Source organism: Labrus mixtus, chromosome 15, assembly GCF_963584025.1.
Source record: "Labrus mixtus chromosome 15, fLabMix1.1, whole genome shotgun sequence".
Taxonomy (NCBI): domain Eukaryota; kingdom Metazoa; phylum Chordata; class Actinopteri; order Labriformes; family Labridae; genus Labrus; species Labrus mixtus.
Genome location: NC_083626.1, coordinates 20,875,298 through 20,894,543, shown reverse-complemented (window position 1 = coordinate 20,894,543; position 19,246 = coordinate 20,875,298). Strand labels below are relative to the sequence as shown.

General features: G+C 53.7%; 1 protein-coding gene across 1 annotated transcript in view; it reads left to right on the top strand.

Moving 5' to 3' along the window:
• The window catches only part of LOC132989567 (mucin-5AC-like), a gene marked incomplete at its 5' end in the record, with an annotated part of 55,301 nt that overhangs the window by 29,977 nt on the left and 6,078 nt on the right, over positions 1-19,246 (top strand). The window contains 6 exons of the mRNA XM_061057262.1: positions 3,211-3,293; positions 7,641-7,709; positions 12,012-12,536; positions 13,644-13,730; positions 14,736-14,855; positions 15,405-15,458. Coding sequence (XP_060913245.1) covers positions 3,211-3,293; positions 7,641-7,709; positions 12,012-12,536; positions 13,644-13,730; positions 14,736-14,855; positions 15,405-15,458 — 938 coding nt within the window. The remainder of the gene's footprint in view (positions 1-3,210; positions 3,294-7,640; positions 7,710-12,011; positions 12,537-13,643; positions 13,731-14,735; positions 14,856-15,404; positions 15,459-19,246) is intronic.

The window sequence follows — 19,246 nt, the reverse complement described above, 5'->3', positions numbered from 1 at the left end:
CCCCTACTACAACCACAGCTACCCCTACTACAACCACAGCTGCCGCTACAAAAACCACAGCTGCCCCAACTACAACATCTGCCTCTACAACCACAGATGCCCCAAGTACAATGACAGCTTCCCCAACAACAACCACAGCTGCCCCAACAACAACCACAGCGGCCCCAACAACAACCACAACTGCCGCTACGACAACCACATCTGCCGCTACAACAACCACATCTGCCCCTACTACAACAACATCTGCCACTACAACAACCACAGTTGCCCCAACAACAACCACAGCTGCCCCAACAACAACCACAGCTGCCGCTACAACAACCACATCTGCCGCTACAACAACCACAGCTGCCGTTACAACAACCACAGCTGCCACAACAACCACATCTGGCCCTACTATAACAACATCTGCCGCTACAACAACCACAGCTGCCCCAACTACAACATCTGCCTCTACAACCACAGCTGCCCCAACTACAATGACAGCTTCCCCAACAACAACCACAGCTGCCCCAACAACAACCACAGCGGCCCCAACAACAACCACAACTGCCGCTACGACAACCACATCTGCCGCTACAACAACCACATCTGCCCCTACTACAACAACATCTGCCGCTACAACAACCACATCTGCCGCTACAACAACCACAACTGCCGCTACAACAACCACAGCTGCCACAACTACAACCACAGCTGCCGCTACAAAAACCACATCTGCCCCTACTACAACCACAGCTGCCCCTACAACCACAGCTGCCCCTACAACAACCACAGATGCCGCTACAACAACCACAGCTGCCGTTACAACAACCATAACTGCCCCTACAACCAAAGCTACCTCAACCACAGCTGCTAGAACAACAACCACAGCTGTCCAAACTACAAACACAGCAGGAGCTACAGCAACCGCTACAACAACCACAGCTGCCCCTACTACAACCACAGCTGCCCCTACTACAACCACAGCTGCCCCAACAACAACCACAGCTGCCCCAAAAACATCTGCCTCTACAACAACCACAGCTGCCCCAACAACAACCACAGCTGCCCCAACTACAACCACAGCTACGCCAACAACAACTACAGCTACCCCTACTACAACCACAGCTGCCGCTACAAAAACCACAGCTGCCCCAACTACAACATCTGCCTCTACAACCACAGCTGCCCCAACTACAATAACAGCTTCCCCAACAACAACCACAGCTGCCCCAACAACAACCACAGCGGCCCCAACAACAACCACAACTGCCGCTACAACAACCACAGCTGCCGTTACAACAACCACAACTGCCCCTACAACCAAAGCTACCTCAACCACAGCTGCTAGAACAACAACCACAGCTGTCCAAACTACAAACACAGCTGGAGCTACAGCAACCGATACAACAACCACAGCTGCCCCTACTACAACCACAGCTGCCCCAACAACAACCACAGCTGCCCCAACAACAACCACAGCTGCCCCAACTACAACCACAGCTACGCCAACAACAACTACAGCTACCCCTACTACAACCACATCTGCCGCTACAACAACCACATCTGCCCCTACTACAACAACATCTGCCACTACAACAACCACAGTTGCCCCAACAACAACCACAGCTGCCCCAACAACAACCACAGCTGCCGCTACAACAACCACATCTGCCGCTACAACAACCACATCTGCCCCTACTAAAACAACATCTGCCACTACAACAACCACAGTTGCCCAAACTACAACAGCTGCCCCTACAACAACCACATCTGCCGCTACAACAACCACAGCTGCCCCAACAACAACCACATCTGCCCCAACTAAAACAACATCTGCCGCTACAACAACAACAGCTGCCGCTACAACCACATCTGCTCCAACTACAACAGCTGGCCCTACTACAATTACAGCTGCCACAACAACAACCACAGCTGCCCCTACTACAACCACAGCTGCCCCAACAACAACCACAGCTGCCGCTACAATAACCACATCTGCCCCAACTAAAACAGCTACCCCTACAACAATTACAACTGCCACAACAACAACCACAGATGCCCCTACTACAACAACATCTGCCGCTACAACAACCACAGCTGCCCCAACTACAACAGCTGCCCCTACAACAATTAGAGCTGCCCCAACAACAACCACAGCTACCCCAACAACAACCACACCTACAGCTACAACAACGGCTGCCCCAACAACAACCTCAGCTGCCCGAACAACAACCACAGCTGCCGCTACAACAACCACAGCTGCCCCAACAACAACCACAGCTGCCCCAACTCCAACAGCTGCCCCAACAACCACAGCTGCCCCAACTACAACCACAGCTGCCCCAACTACAACCACAGCTGCCCCCACAACAACCACAGCTGCCGCAAAAACAACCACAGCTGCCCCTACTACAACCACAGCTGCCCCTACAACCACAGCTGCCCCAACAACAACCACAGCTGCCACTACAACAACATCTGCCGCTACAACAACCACAGCTGCCCAAACTACAACAGCTGCCCCAACAACAACCACAGCTGCCCCAACAACAACCACATTTGCCCCTACTACAACTTCTGCCGCTACAACAACCACAGCTGCCCCAACTACAACAGCTGCCCCTACTACAACCACAGCTGCCCCAACAACAACCACAGCTGCCCCAACAACAACCACATTTGCCCCTACTACAACATCTGCCGCTACAACAACCACAGCTGCCCCAAATACAACAGCTGCCCCTACTACAACCACAGCTGCCACAACAGCTACCCCTACTGCAACAGCTGCCACTACAACAACCACAGCTGCCCCAACAACAACCACAGCTGCCGCTAAAACAACCACGGCTGCCCCAACAACCACAGTTGCCACAACAACAACCACAGCTGCCCCTACTACAACCACAGCTGCCACAACAACCACATCTGGCCCTACTATAACAACATCTGCCGCTACAACAACCACAGCTGCACCAACTACAACATCTGCCCCTACAACAATTAGAGCTGCCCCAACAACTACCACAGAGACCCCAACAACAACCACAGCTGCCCCAACTACAACAGCTGCCCCAAAAACAACCACAGCTCTCCCAACAACAACCACATTTGCCCCTACTACAACAACATCTGCCGCTACAACAACCACAGCTGCCACAACAGCTACCCCTACTGCAACAGCTGCTGCTACAACAACCACAGCTGCCCCAACAACAACCACAGCTGCCGCTAAAACAACCTTGGCTGCCCCAACAACCACAGTTGCCACAACAACAACCACAGCTGCCCCTACTACAACCACAGCTGCCACAACAACCACATCTGGCCCTACTATAACAACATCTGCCGCTACAACAACCACAGCTGCCCCAACTACAACATCTGCCTCTACAACCACAGCTGCCCCAACTACAATGATAGCTGCCCCAACAACAACCACAGCGGCCCCAACAACAACCACAACTGCCGCTACGACAACCACATCTGCCGCTACAACAACAACATCTGCCCCTACTACAACAACATCTGCCACTACAACAACAGCTGCCCCAACAACAACCACAGCTGCCCCAACAACAACCACAGCTGCCGCTACAACAACCACATCTGCCGCTACAACAACCACAGCTGCCGTTACAACAACCACAACTGCCCCTACAACCAAAGCTACCCCAACCACAGCTGCTAGAACAACAACCACAGCTGTCCAAACTACAAACACAGCTGAAGCTACAGCAACCGCTACAACAACCACAGCTGCCCCTACTACAACCACAGCTGCCCCAACAACAACCACAGCTGCCCCAACTACAAGCACAGCTACCACAACAACAACTACAGCTACCCCTACTACAACCACAGCTGCCGCGACAAAAACCACAGCTGCCCCAACTACAACAGCTACCCCTACAACAATTACAACTGCCACAACAACAACCACAGATGCCCCTACTACAACAACATCTGCCGCTACAACAACCACAGCTGCCCCAACTACAACAGCTGCCCCTACTACAACCACAGCTGCCCAAACAACAACCACATTTGCCCCTACTACAACATCTGCCGCTAAAACAACCACAGCTGCCCCAACTACAACAGCTGCCCCTACTACAACCACAGCTGCCCCAACAACAACCACAGCTGCCCCTACTACAACATCTGCCGCTACAACAACCACAGCTGCCCAAACTACAACAGCTGCCCCAACAACAACCACAGCTGCCCCAACAACAACCACAGCTGCCCCAACAACAACCACATTTGCCCCTACTACAACATCTGCCGCTACAACAACCACAGCTGCCCCAACTACAACAGCTGCCCAAACTACAACCACAGCTGCCACAACAGCTACCCCTACTGCAACAGCTGCCACTACAACAACAACCACAGCTGCCCCAACAACAACCACAGCTGCCGCTAAAACAACCACGGCTGCCCCAACAACCACAGTTGCCACAACAACAACCACAGCTGCCCCTACTACAACCACAGCTGCCACAACAACCACATCTGGCCCTACTATAACAACATCTGCCGCTACAACAACCACAGCGGCACCAACTACAACATCTGCCCCTACAACAATTAGAGCTGCCCCAACAACTACCACAGAGACCCCAACAACAACCACAGCTGCCCCAACTACAACAGCTGCCCCAAAAACAACCACAGCTGTCCCAACAACAACCACATTTGCCCCTACTACAACAACATCTGCCGCTACAACAACCACAGCTGCCCCAACAACAACCACAGCTGCCGCTAAAACAACCACAGCTGCCACAACAACCACATCTGGCCCTACTATAACAACATCTGCCGCTACAACAACCACATCTGCCCCAACTAAAACAGCTACCCCTACAACAATTACAACTGCCACAACAACAACCACAGATGCCCCTACTACAACAACATCTGCCTCTACAACAATCACAGCTGCCCCAACTACAACAGCTGCCCCTACAACAATTAGAGCTGCCCCAACAACAACCACAGCTACCCCAACAACAACCACACCTACAGCTACAACAACAGCTGCCCCAACAACAACCTCAGCTGCCCGAACAACAACCACAGCTGCCCCAACAACAACCACAGCTGCCCCAACTCCAACAGCTGCCCCAACAACCACAGCTGCCCCAACTACAACCACAGCTGCCCCAACTACAACCACAGCTGCCCCCACAACAACCACAGCTGCCGCAAAAACAACCACAGCTGCCCCTACTACAACCACAGCTGCCCCTACAACCACAGCTGCCCCAACAACAACCACAGCTGCCACTACAACAACCACATCTGCCCCTACTACAACCACAGCTGCCCCAACAACAACCACAGCTGCCCCTACTACAACAACATCTGCCGCTACAACAACCACAGCTGCCCAAACTACAACAGCTGCCCCAACAACAACCACATTTGCCCCTACTACAACAACATCTGCCGCTACAACAACCACAACTGCCCCAACAACAACCACAGCTGCCGCTAAAACAACCACGGCTGCCCCAACAACCACAGTTGCCACAACAACAACCACAGCTGCCCCTACTACAACCACAGCTGCCACAACAACCACATCTGGCCCTACTATAACAACATCTGCCGCTACAACAACCACATCTGCCCCAACTAAAACAGCTACCCCAACAACAATTACAACTGCCACAACAACAACCACAGATGCCCCTACTACAACAACATCTGCCTCTACAACAATCACAGCTGCCCCAACTACAACAGCTGCCCCTACAACAATTAGAGCTGCCCCAACAACAACCACAGCTACCCCAACAACAACCACACCTACAGCTACAACAACAGCTGCCCCAACAACAACCTCAGCTGCCCGAACAACAACCACAGCTGCCCCAACAACAACCACAGCTGCCCCAACTCCAACAGCTGCCCCAACAACCACAGCTGCCCCAACTACAACCACAGCTGCCCCCACAACAACCACAGCTGCCGCAAAAACAACCACAGCTGCCCCTACTACAACCACAGCTGCCCCTACAACCACAGCTACCCCAACAACAACCACAGCTGCCACTACAACAACCACATCTGCCCCTACTACAACCACAGCTGCAGCTACAACAACCACAGCTACCCCTACAACAACAGCTACCCCTACTACAACCACAGCTGCCGCTACAACAACCACAGATGCCCCTACTACAACAACATCTGCCGCTACAACAACCACATCTGCCCCTACTACAACCACAGCTGACCCAACAACAACCACAGCTGCAGCTACAACAACCACAGCTACCCCTACAACAACAGCTGCCCCTACTACAACCACAGCTGCCGCCACAACAACCACAGATGCCCCTACTACAACAACATCTGCCGCTACAACAACCACAGCTGCCCCAACTACAACAGCTGCCCCAACAACAACCACATTTGCCCCTACTACAACATCTGCCGCTACAACAACCACAGCTGCCCCAACTACAACAGCTGCCCCTACTACAACCACAGCTGCCCCAACAACAACCACAGCTGCCCCTACTACAACATCTGCCGCTACAACAACCACAGCTGCCCAAACTACAACAGCTGCCCCAACAACAACCACAGCTGCCCCAACAACAACCACATTTGCCCCTACTACAACATCTGCCGCTACAACAACCACAGCTGCCCCAACTACAACAGCTGCCCCTACTACAACCACAGCTGCCACAACAGCTACCCCTACTGCAACAGCTGCCACTACAACAACCACAGCTGCCCCAACAACAACCACAGCTGCCGCTAAAACAACCACGGCTGCCCCAACAACCACAGTTGCCACAACAACCACAGCTGCCCCTACTACAACCACAGCTGCCACAACAACCACATCTGGCCCTACTATAACAACATCTGCCGCTACAACAACCACAGCTGCACCAACTACAACATCTGCCCCTACAACAATTAGAGCTGCCCCAACAACTACCACAGAGACCCCAACAACAACCACAGCTGCCCCAACTACAACAGCTGCCCCTACAACAATTAGAGCTGCCCCAACAACTACCACAGAGACCCCAACAACAACCACAGCTACAGCTACAACAACCACAGCTGCCACTGCTACAACAACATCTGTCCCTACAACAACCACAGCGGCCCCAATAACAACAGCTGCCCCTACTACAACCACAGCTGCCACAACAGCTGCCCCTACTGCAAAAGCTGCCGCTACAACAACCACAGCCTCCCCTACAACAACCACAGCTGCCCCAACAACCACAGCTGCCCCAACAACAACCACATCTGCCCCAACTACAACAGCTGCCTCTACAACAATTACAGTTGCCACAACAACAACCACAGCTGCCCCTTCTACAACCACAGCTGCCACAACAACCACATCTGGCCCTACTACAACAACATCTGCCGCTACAACAACCACAGCTGCCCCTACAACAACCACAGCTACCCCAACTCCAACAGCTGCCCCAACAACAACCACAGCTGCCCCAACTACAACCACAGCTGCCCCAACTACAACCACAGCTGCCCCCACAACAACCACAGCTGCCGCAACAACAACCACAGCTACCCCTACTACAACCACAGCTAACCCAACAACAACCACAGCTGCAGCTACAACAACCACAGCTGCCCCTACAACAACAGCTGCCCCTCCGACAACCACAGCTGTCCCTACTACAATCACAGCTGCCACAACTACAACAACCACATCTGTCCCTACAACAACCACAGCTGCCCCAATAACAACAGCTGCCCCTACTACAACCAAAGCTACAGCTACAACAACCACAGCTGCCACTGCTACAACCACAGCTGCCCTAACAACAACCACAGCTGCCCAAACAACAACCACAGCTGCCGCTACAACAACAGCTGCCCCAACAACAACCTCAGCTGCCCCAACAACAACCACAGCTGCCGCTACAACAACCACAGCTGCCCCTACAACAACCACAGCTGCCCCAACTCCAACAGCTGCCCCAACTACAACCACAGCTGCCCCCACAACAACCACAGCTGCCGCAACAACAACCACAGCTGCCCCTACTACAACCACAGCTAACCCAACAACCACAGCTGCCACAACAACCACAGCTGCCCCTACTACAACCACAGCTGCCCCCACAACAACCACAGCTGCCGCAACAACAACCACAGCTGCCCCTACTACAACCACAGCTAACCCAACAACAACCACAGCTGCAGCTACAACAACCACAGCTGCCCCTACAACAACAGCTACCCCTCCGACAACCACAGCTGTCCCTACTACAATCACAGCTGCCACAACAACAACCACATTTGCCCCTACTACAACATCTGTCCCTACAACAATCACAGCTGCCCCAATAACAACAGCTGCCCCTACTACAACAACAGCTGCCACAACAGCTGCCCCTACTGCAACCGCTGCCGCTACAACAACCACAGCCGCCCCAACAACAACCACAGCTGCCGCTGCTACAACCACAGCTGCCCCTACAACCACAGCTGCCCCAACAACAACCACAGCTGCCACTACAACAACCACATCTGCCCCTACTACAACCACAGCTGCCCCAACAACAACCACAGCTGCCGCTACTACAACAACATCTGCCGCTACAACAACCACAGCTGCCCCAACAACAACCACAGCTGCCCCAACAACAACCACATTTGCCCCTACTACAACATCTGCCGCTACAACAACCACAGCTGCCCCAACTACAACAGCTGCCCCTACTACAACCACAGCTGCCACAACAGCTACCCCTACTGCAACAGCTGCCACTACAACAACCACAGCTGCCCCAACAACAACCACAGCTGCCGCTAAAACAACCACGGCTGCCCCAACAACCACAGTTGCCACAACAACAACCACAGCTGCCCCTACTACAACCACAGCTGCCACAACAACCACATCTGGCCCTACTATAACAACATCTGCCGCTACAACAACCACAGCTGCACCAACTACAACATCTGCCCCTACAACAATTAGAGCTGCCCCAACAACTACCACAGAGACCCCAACAACAACCACAGCTGCCCCAACTACAACAGCTGCCCCAAAAACAACCACAGCTCTCCCAACAACAACCACATTTGCCCCTACTACAACAACATCTGCCGCTACAACAACCACAGCTGCCACAACAGCTACCCCTACTGCAACAGCTGCTGCTACAACAACCACAGCTGCCCCAACAACAACCACAGCTGCCGCTAAAACAACCTTGGCTGCCCCAACAACCACAGTTGCCACAACAACAACCACAGCTGCCCCTACTACAACCACAGCTGCCACAACAACCACATCTGGCCCTACTATAACAACATCTGCCGCTACAACAACCACAGCTGCCCCAACTACAACATCTGCCTCTACAACCACAGCTGCCCCAACTACAATGATAGCTGCCCCAACAACAACCACAGCGGCCCCAACAACAACCACAACTGCCGCTACGACAACCACATCTGCCGCTACAACAACAACATCTGCCCCTACTACAACAACATCTGCCACTACAACAACAGCTGCCCCAACAACAACCACAGCTGCCCCAACAACAACCACAGCTGCGGCTACAACAACCACATCTGCCGCTACAACAACCACAGCTGCCGTTACAACAACCACAACTGCCCCTACAACCAAAGCTACCCCAACCACAGCTGCTAGAACAACAACCACAGCTGTCCAAACTACAAACACAGCTGAAGCTACAGCAACCGCTACAACAACCACAGCTGCCCCTACTACAACCACAGCTGCCCCAACAACAACCACAGCTGCCCCAACTACAAGCACAGCTACCACAACAACAACTACAGCTACCCCTACTACAACCACAGCTGCCGCGACAAAAACCACAGCTGCCCCAACTACAACAGCTACCCCTACAACAATTACAACTGCCACAACAACAACCACAGATGCCCCTACTACAACAACATCTGCCGCTACAACAACCACAGCTGCCCCAACTACAACAGCTGCCCCTACTACAACCACAGCTGCCCAAACAACAACCACATTTGCCCCTACTACAACATCTGCCGCTAAAACAACCACAGCTGCCCCAACTACAACAGCTGCCCCTACTACAACCACAGCTGCCCCAACAACAACCACAGCTGCCCCTACTACAACATCTGCCGCTACAACAACCACAGCTGCCCAAACTACAACAGCTGCCCCAACAACAACCACAGCTGCCCCAACAACAACCACAGCTGCCCCAACAACAACCACATTTGCCCCTACTACAACATCTGCCGCTACAACAACCACAGCTGCCCCAACTACAACAGCTGCCCAAACTACAACCACAGCTGCCACAACAGCTACCCCTACTGCAACAGCTGCCACTACAACAACAACCACAGCTGCCCCAACAACAACCACAGCTGCCGCTAAAACAACCACGGCTGCCCCAACAACCACAGTTGCCACAACAACAACCACAGCTGCCCCTACTACAACCACAGCTGCCACAACAACCACATCTGGCCCTACTATAACAACATCTGCCGCTACAACAACCACAGCGGCACCAACTACAACATCTGCCCCTACAACAATTAGAGCTGCCCCAACAACTACCACAGAGACCCCAACAACAACCACAGCTGCCCCAACTACAACAGCTGCCCCAAAAACAACCACAGCTGTCCCAACAACAACCACATTTGCCCCTACTACAACAACATCTGCCGCTACAACAACCACAGCTGCCCCAACAACAACCACAGCTGCCGCTAAAACAACCACAGCTGCCACAACAACCACATCTGGCCCTACTATAACAACATCTGCCGCTACAACAACCACATCTGCCCCAACTAAAACAGCTACCCCTACAACAATTACAACTGCCACAACAACAACCACAGATGCCCCTACTACAACAACATCTGCCTCTACAACAATCACAGCTGCCCCAACTACAACAGCTGCCCCTACAACAATTAGAGCTGCCCCAACAACAACCACAGCTACCCCAACAACAACCACACCTACAGCTACAACAACAGCTGCCCCAACAACAACCTCAGCTGCCCGAACAACAACCACAGCTGCCCCAACAACAACCACAGCTGCCCCAACTCCAACAGCTGCCCCAACAACCACAGCTGCCCCAACTACAACCACAGCTGCCCCAACTACAACCACAGCTGCCCCCACAACAACCACAGCTGCCGCAAAAACAACCACAGCTGCCCCTACTACAACCACAGCTGCCCCTACAACCACAGCTGCCCCAACAACAACCACAGCTGCCACTACAACAACCACATCTGCCCCTACTACAACCACAGCTGCCCCAACAACAACCACAGCTGCCCCTACTACAACAACATCTGCCGCTACAACAACCACAGCTGCCCAAACTACAACAGCTGCCCCAACAACAACCACATTTGCCCCTACTACAACAACATCTGCCGCTACAACAACCACAACTGCCCCAACAACAACCACAGCTGCCGCTAAAACAACCACGGCTGCCCCAACAACCACAGTTGCCACAACAACAACCACAGCTGCCCCTACTACAACCACAGCTGCCACAACAACCACATCTGGCCCTACTATAACAACATCTGCCGCTACAACAACCACATCTGCCCCAACTAAAACAGCTACCCCAACAACAATTACAACTGCCACAACAACAACCACAGATGCCCCTACTACAACAACATCTGCCTCTACAACAATCACAGCTGCCCCAACTACAACAGCTGCCCCTACAACAATTAGAGCTGCCCCAACAACAACCACAGCTACCCCAACAACAACCACACCTACAGCTACAACAACAGCTGCCCCAACAACAACCTCAGCTGCCCGAACAACAACCACAGCTGCCCCAACAACAACCACAGCTGCCCCAACTCCAACAGCTGCCCCAACAACCACAGCTGCCCCAACTACAACCACAGCTGCCCCCACAACAACCACAGCTGCCGCAAAAACAACCACAGCTGCCCCTACTACAACCACAGCTGCCCCTACAACCACAGCTACCCCAACAACAACCACAGCTGCCACTACAACAACCACATCTGCCCCTACTACAACCACAGCTGCAGCTACAACAACCACAGCTACCCCTACAACAACAGCTACCCCTACTACAACCACAGCTGCCGCTACAACAACCACAGATGCCCCTACTACAACAACATCTGCCGCTACAACAACCACATCTGCCCCTACTACAACCACAGCTGACCCAACAACAACCACAGCTGCAGCTACAACAACCACAGCTACCCCTACAACAACAGCTGCCCCTACTACAACCACAGCTGCCGCCACAACAACCACAGATGCCCCTACTACAACAACATCTGCCGCTACAACAACCACAGCTGCCCCAACTACAACAGCTGCCCCAACAACAACCACATTTGCCCCTACTACAACATCTGCCGCTACAACAACCACAGCTGCCCCAACTACAACAGCTGCCCCTACTACAACCACAGCTGCCCCAACAACAACCACAGCTGCCCCTACTACAACATCTGCCGCTACAACAACCACAGCTGCCCAAACTACAACAGCTGCCCCAACAACAACCACAGCTGCCCCAACAACAACCACATTTGCCCCTACTACAACATCTGCCGCTACAACAACCACAGCTGCCCCAACTACAACAGCTGCCCCTACTACAACCACAGCTGCCACAACAGCTACCCCTACTGCAACAGCTGCCACTACAACAACCACAGCTGCCCCAACAACAACCACAGCTGCCGCTAAAACAACCACGGCTGCCCCAACAACCACAGTTGCCACAACAACCACAGCTGCCCCTACTACAACCACAGCTGCCACAACAACCACATCTGGCCCTACTATAACAACATCTGCCGCTACAACAACCACAGCTGCACCAACTACAACATCTGCCCCTACAACAATTAGAGCTGCCCCAACAACTACCACAGAGACCCCAACAACAACCACAGCTGCCCCAACTACAACAGCTGCCCCTACAACAATTAGAGCTGCCCCAACAACTACCACAGAGACCCCAACAACAACCACAGCTACAGCTACAACAACCACAGCTGCCACTGCTACAACAACATCTGTCCCTACAACAACCACAGCGGCCCCAATAACAACAGCTGCCCCTACTACAACCACAGCTGCCACAACAGCTGCCCCTACTGCAAAAGCTGCCGCTACAACAACCACAGCCTCCCCTACAACAACCACAGCTGCCCCAACAACCACAGCTGCCCCAACAACAACCACATCTGCCCCAACTACAACAGCTGCCTCTACAACAATTACAGTTGCCACAACAACAACCACAGCTGCCCCTTCTACAACCACAGCTGCCACAACAACCACATCTGGCCCTACTACAACAACATCTGCCGCTACAACAACCACAGCTGCCCCTACAACAACCACAGCTACCCCAACTCCAACAGCTGCCCCAACAACAACCACAGCTGCCCCAACTACAACCACAGCTGCCCCAACTACAACCACAGCTGCCCCCACAACAACCACAGCTGCCGCAACAACAACCACAGCTACCCCTACTACAACCACAGCTAACCCAACAACAACCACAGCTGCAGCTACAACAACCACAGCTGCCCCTACAACAACAGCTGCCCCTCCGACAACCACAGCTGTCCCTACTACAATCACAGCTGCCACAACTACAACAACCACATCTGTCCCTACAACAACCACAGCTGCCCCAATAACAACAGCTGCCCCTACTACAACCAAAGCTACAGCTACAACAACCACAGCTGCCACTGCTACAACCACAGCTGCCCTAACAACAACCACAGCTGCCCAAACAACAACCACAGCTGCCGCTACAACAACAGCTGCCCCAACAACAACCTCAGCTGCCCCAACAACAACCACAGCTGCCGCTACAACAACCACAGCTGCCCCTACAACAACCACAGCTGCCCCAACTCCAACAGCTGCCCCAACTACAACCACAGCTGCCCCCACAACAACCACAGCTGCCGCAACAACAACCACAGCTGCCCCTACTACAACCACAGCTAACCCAACAACCACAGCTGCCACAACAACCACAGCTGCCCCTACTACAACCACAGCTGCCCCCACAACAACCACAGCTGCCGCAACAACAACCACAGCTGCCCCTACTACAACCACAGCTAACCCAACAACAACCACAGCTGCAGCTACAACAACCACAGCTGCCCCTACAACAACAGCTACCCCTCCGACAACCACAGCTGTCCCTACTACAATCACAGCTGCCACAACAACAACCACATTTGCCCCTACTACAACATCTGTCCCTACAACAATCACAGCTGCCCCAATAACAACAGCTGCCCCTACTACAACAACAGCTGCCACAACAGCTGCCCCTACTGCAACCGCTGCCGCTACAACAACCACAGCCGCCCCAACAACAACCACAGCTGCCGCTGCTACAACCACAGCTGCCCCTACAACCACAGCTGCCCCAACAACAACCACAGCTGCCACTACAACAACCACATCTGCCCCTACTACAACCACAGCTGCCCCAACAACAACCACAGCTGCCGCTACTACAACAACATCTGCCGCTACAACAACCACAGCTGCCCCAACTACAACAGCTGCCCCAACAACAACCACAGCTGCCCCAACAACAACCACATTTGCCCCTACTACAACAACATCTGCCGCTACAACAACCACAGCTGCCCCAACTACAACAGCTGCCCCTACTACAACCACAGCTGCCACAACAGCTACCCCTACTGCAACAGCTGCCGCTACAACAACCACAGCTGCCCCAACAACAACCACAGCTGCCGCTAAAACAACCACGGCTGCCCCAACACCCACAGTTGCCACAACAACAACCACAGCTGCCCCTACTACAACCACAGCTGCCACAACAACCACATCTGGCCCTACTATAACAACATCTGCCGCTACAACAACCACAGCTGCCCCAACTACAACAGCTGCCCCTACAACAATTAGAGCTGCCCCAACAACTACCACAGAGACCCCAACAACAACCACAGCTAGAGCTACAACAACCACAGCTGCCACTGCTACAACCACAGCTGCCCCAACAACAACCACAGCTGCCCAAACAACAACCACAGTTGCCGCTACAACAACAACAGCTGCCCCAACAACAACCTCAGCTGCCCCAACAACAACCACAGCTGCCGCTACAACAACCACAGCTGCCGCTACAACAACCACAGCTGCCCCAACTCCAACAGCTGCCCCAAAAACCACATCTGCCCCAACTACAACCACAGCTGCCCCAACTACAACCACAGCTGCCGCAACAACAACCACAGCTGCCCCTACTACAACCACAGCTGCCCCAACTCCAACAGCTGCCCCAACAACAACCACAGCCGCCCCAACTACAACCACAGCTGCCCCAACTACAACCACAGCTGCCCCCACAACAACCACAGCTGCCGCAACAACAACCACAGCTGCCCCTACTACAACCACAGCTAACCCAACAACAACCACAGCTGCAGCTACGACAACCACAGCTGCCCCTACAACAACAGCTGCCCCTCCGACAACCACAGCTGTCCCTACTACAATCACAGCTGCCACAACTACAACAACAGCTGCCGCTACAACAACCACATCTGTCCCTACAACAACCACAGCTGCCCCAATAACAACAGCTGCCCCTACTACAACCACAGCTGCCACAACAACCACATCTGGCCCTACTACAACATCTGCCGCTACAACAACCACAGCTGACCCAACTACAACAGCTGTCCCTACTACAATCACAGCTGCAACAACAACAACCACATTTGCCCCTACTACAACAACATCTGTCCCTACAACAACCACAGCTGCCCCAATAACAACAGCTGCCCCTACTACAACCACAGCTGCCACAACAGCTGCCCCTACTGCAACAGCTGCCGCTACAACAACCACAGCCGCCCCAACAACAACCACAGCTGCCGCTAAAACAACCACGGCTGCCCCAACAACCACAGCTGCCCCAACAACAACCACATCTGCCCCAACTACAACAGCTGCCTCTACAACAATTACAGTTGCCACAACAACAACCACAGCTGCCCCTTCTACAACCACAGCTGCCACAACAACCACATCTGGCCCTACTACAACAAAATCTGCCGCTACAACAACCACAGCTGCCCCAACTACAACAGCTGCCCCTACAACAATTAGAGCTGCCCCAACAACTACCACAGAGACCCCAACAACAACCACAGCTAGAGCTACAACAACCACAGCTGCCACTGCTACAACCACAGCTGCCCCAACAACAACCACAGCTGCCCAAACAACAACCACAGTTGCCGCTACAACAACAACAGCTGCCCCAACAACAACCTCAGCTGCCCCAACAACAACCACAGCTGCCGCTACAACAACCACAGCTGCCGCTACAACAACCACAGCTGCCCCAACTCCAACAGCTGCCCCAACAACCACATCTGCCCCAACTACAACCACAGCTGCCCCAACTACAACCACAGCTGCCCCAACTACAACCACAGCTGCCGCAACAACAACCAAAGCTGCCCCTACTACAACCACAGCTGCCCCAACTCCAACAGCTGCCCCAACAACAACCACAGCCGCCCCAACTACAACCACAGCTGCCCCCACAACAACCACAGCTGCCGCAACAACAACCACAGCTGCCCCTACTACAACCACAGCTGCCACAACAGCTGCCCCTACTGCAACAGCTGCCGCTACAACAACCACAGCCGCCCCAACAACAACCACAGCTGCCGCTAAAACAACCACGGCTGCCCCAACAACCACAGCTGCCCCAACAACAACCACATCTGCCCCAACTACAACAGCTGCCTCTACAACAATTACAGTTGCCACAACAACAACCACAGCTGCCCCTTCTACAACCACAGCTGCCACAACAACCACATCTGGCCCTACTACAACAACATCTGCCGCTACAACAACCACAGCTGCCCCAACTCCAACAGCTGCCCCAACAACAACCACAGCTGCCCCAACTACAACCACAACTGCCCCCACAACAACCACAGCTGCCGCAACAACAACCACAGATGCCCCTACTACAACCACAGCTAACCCAACAACAAAAACAGCTGCAGCTACAACAACCACAGCTGCCCCTACTGCAACAGCTGCCGCTACAACAACCACAGCCGCCCCAACAACAACCACAGCTGCCCCTACAACAACCACAGCTGCCCCAACTCCAACAGCTGCCCCAACAACAACCACAGCTGCCCCAACTACAACCACAGCTGCCCCAACTACAACCACAGCTGCCCCCACAACAACCACAGCTGCCGCAACAACAACCACAGCTACCCCTACTAAAACCACAGCTAACCCAACAACAACCACAGCTGAAGCTACAACAACCACAGCTGCCCCTACAACAACAGTTGCCCCTCCGACAACCACAGCTGTCCCTACTACAATCACAGCTGCCACAACAACAACCACAGCTGCCCCTACTACAACCACAGCTGCCACAACAACCACATCTGCTCCTACTACAACAGCTGCCCCTACTACAACCACAGCTGCCACAACAACAACCACATCTGCCCCTACTACAACCACAGCTGCCCCAACAACCACAGCTGCCCCAACAACAACCACATCTGCCCCTACTACAACAGCTGCCGCTACTACAACCACAGCTGCCCCAACTACAACAGCTGCCCCTACTACAACCACAGCTGCCACAACAACAACCACAGCTGCCCCTACTACAACCACAGCTGCCACAACAACCACATCTGCCCCTACTACAACAGCTGCCCCTACAACAATAACAGCTGCCCCAACAAAAACCACAGCTGCCGCTACAACAACCACATCTGCCCCGACTAGAACCACAGCTGCCCCAACAACAACCACAGCTGCCCCAACAACAACCACAGCTGCAGCTACAACAACTACAGCTGCCCCTACTACAACCACAGCTGCCACAACAGCTGCCGCTACAACAACCACAGCTGCCCCGACAACAACCACAGCTGCCTCAACAACAACCACATCTGCCCCTACTACAACAACATCTGCCCCAACAACAACCACAGATGCCCCTACTACAACCACAGCTGCCACAACAACAGCTGCCCCTCCGACAACCACAGCTGTCCCTACTACAATCACAGCTGCCACAACTACAACAACAGCTGCCGCTACAACAACCACAGCTGCCCCAACAACAACCACAGCTGCCGCTACAACAACCACATCTGCCCCTACTACAACCACAGCTGCCCCAACAACCACAGCTGCCCCAACAACAACCACATCTGCCCCAACAACAACCACATCTGCCCCTACTACAACAGCTGCCGCTACAACAACCACAGCTGCCCCAACAAAAAACACAGCTGCCGCTACAACAACCACATCTGCCCCTACAACAACCACAGCTGCCCCAACAACCACAGCTGCCCCAACAACAACCACAGCTGCCCCAACAACCACAGCTGCCCCAACAACAACCACATCTGCCCCTAGTACAATAACCACAGCTGCCCCAACAACAACCACAGCTGCCCCTCCTACAACTACAGCTGCCCCAACAACCACAGCAGCCATAACCACAACCACAGCTTCCCCAACAACAACCACAGCTGCCCCAAAAACAACCACAGCTGCCCCAACAACAACCACGTCTGCCCCTACTACAACAGCTGTCCCTAACACAACCAAAGCTTCCCCAACTACAACAGCTGCCCCTACAACAACCACAGCTGCCCCAACAAAAACCACAGCTGCAGCTACAACAACCACATCTGCCCCTACTAGAACCACAGCTGCCCCAACAACAACCACAACTGTCCCTACAACAACCACACCTTCCCCAACTACAACAGCTGCCCCTACAACAACCACAGCTGCCCCAACAAAAACCACAGCTGCCGCTACAACAACCACAGTTGCCCCTACAACAACCACAGCTGCCCCAACAACCAGAGCTGCCCCAACAACAACCACATCTGCCCCTAGTACAACAACCACAGCTGCCCCAACTACAACCACAGCTGCCGCTACAACAACCACAGCTGCCCCTACAACAACCACAGCTGCCCCTCCTACAACTACAGCTGCCCCAACAACCACAGCTGCCCTAACCACAACCACAGCTGCCCCAACAACAACCACAGCTGCCCCAAAAACAACCACAGCTGCCCCCACTACAACCACAGCTGCCCCAACAACAACAGCTGTCCCTACTACGAC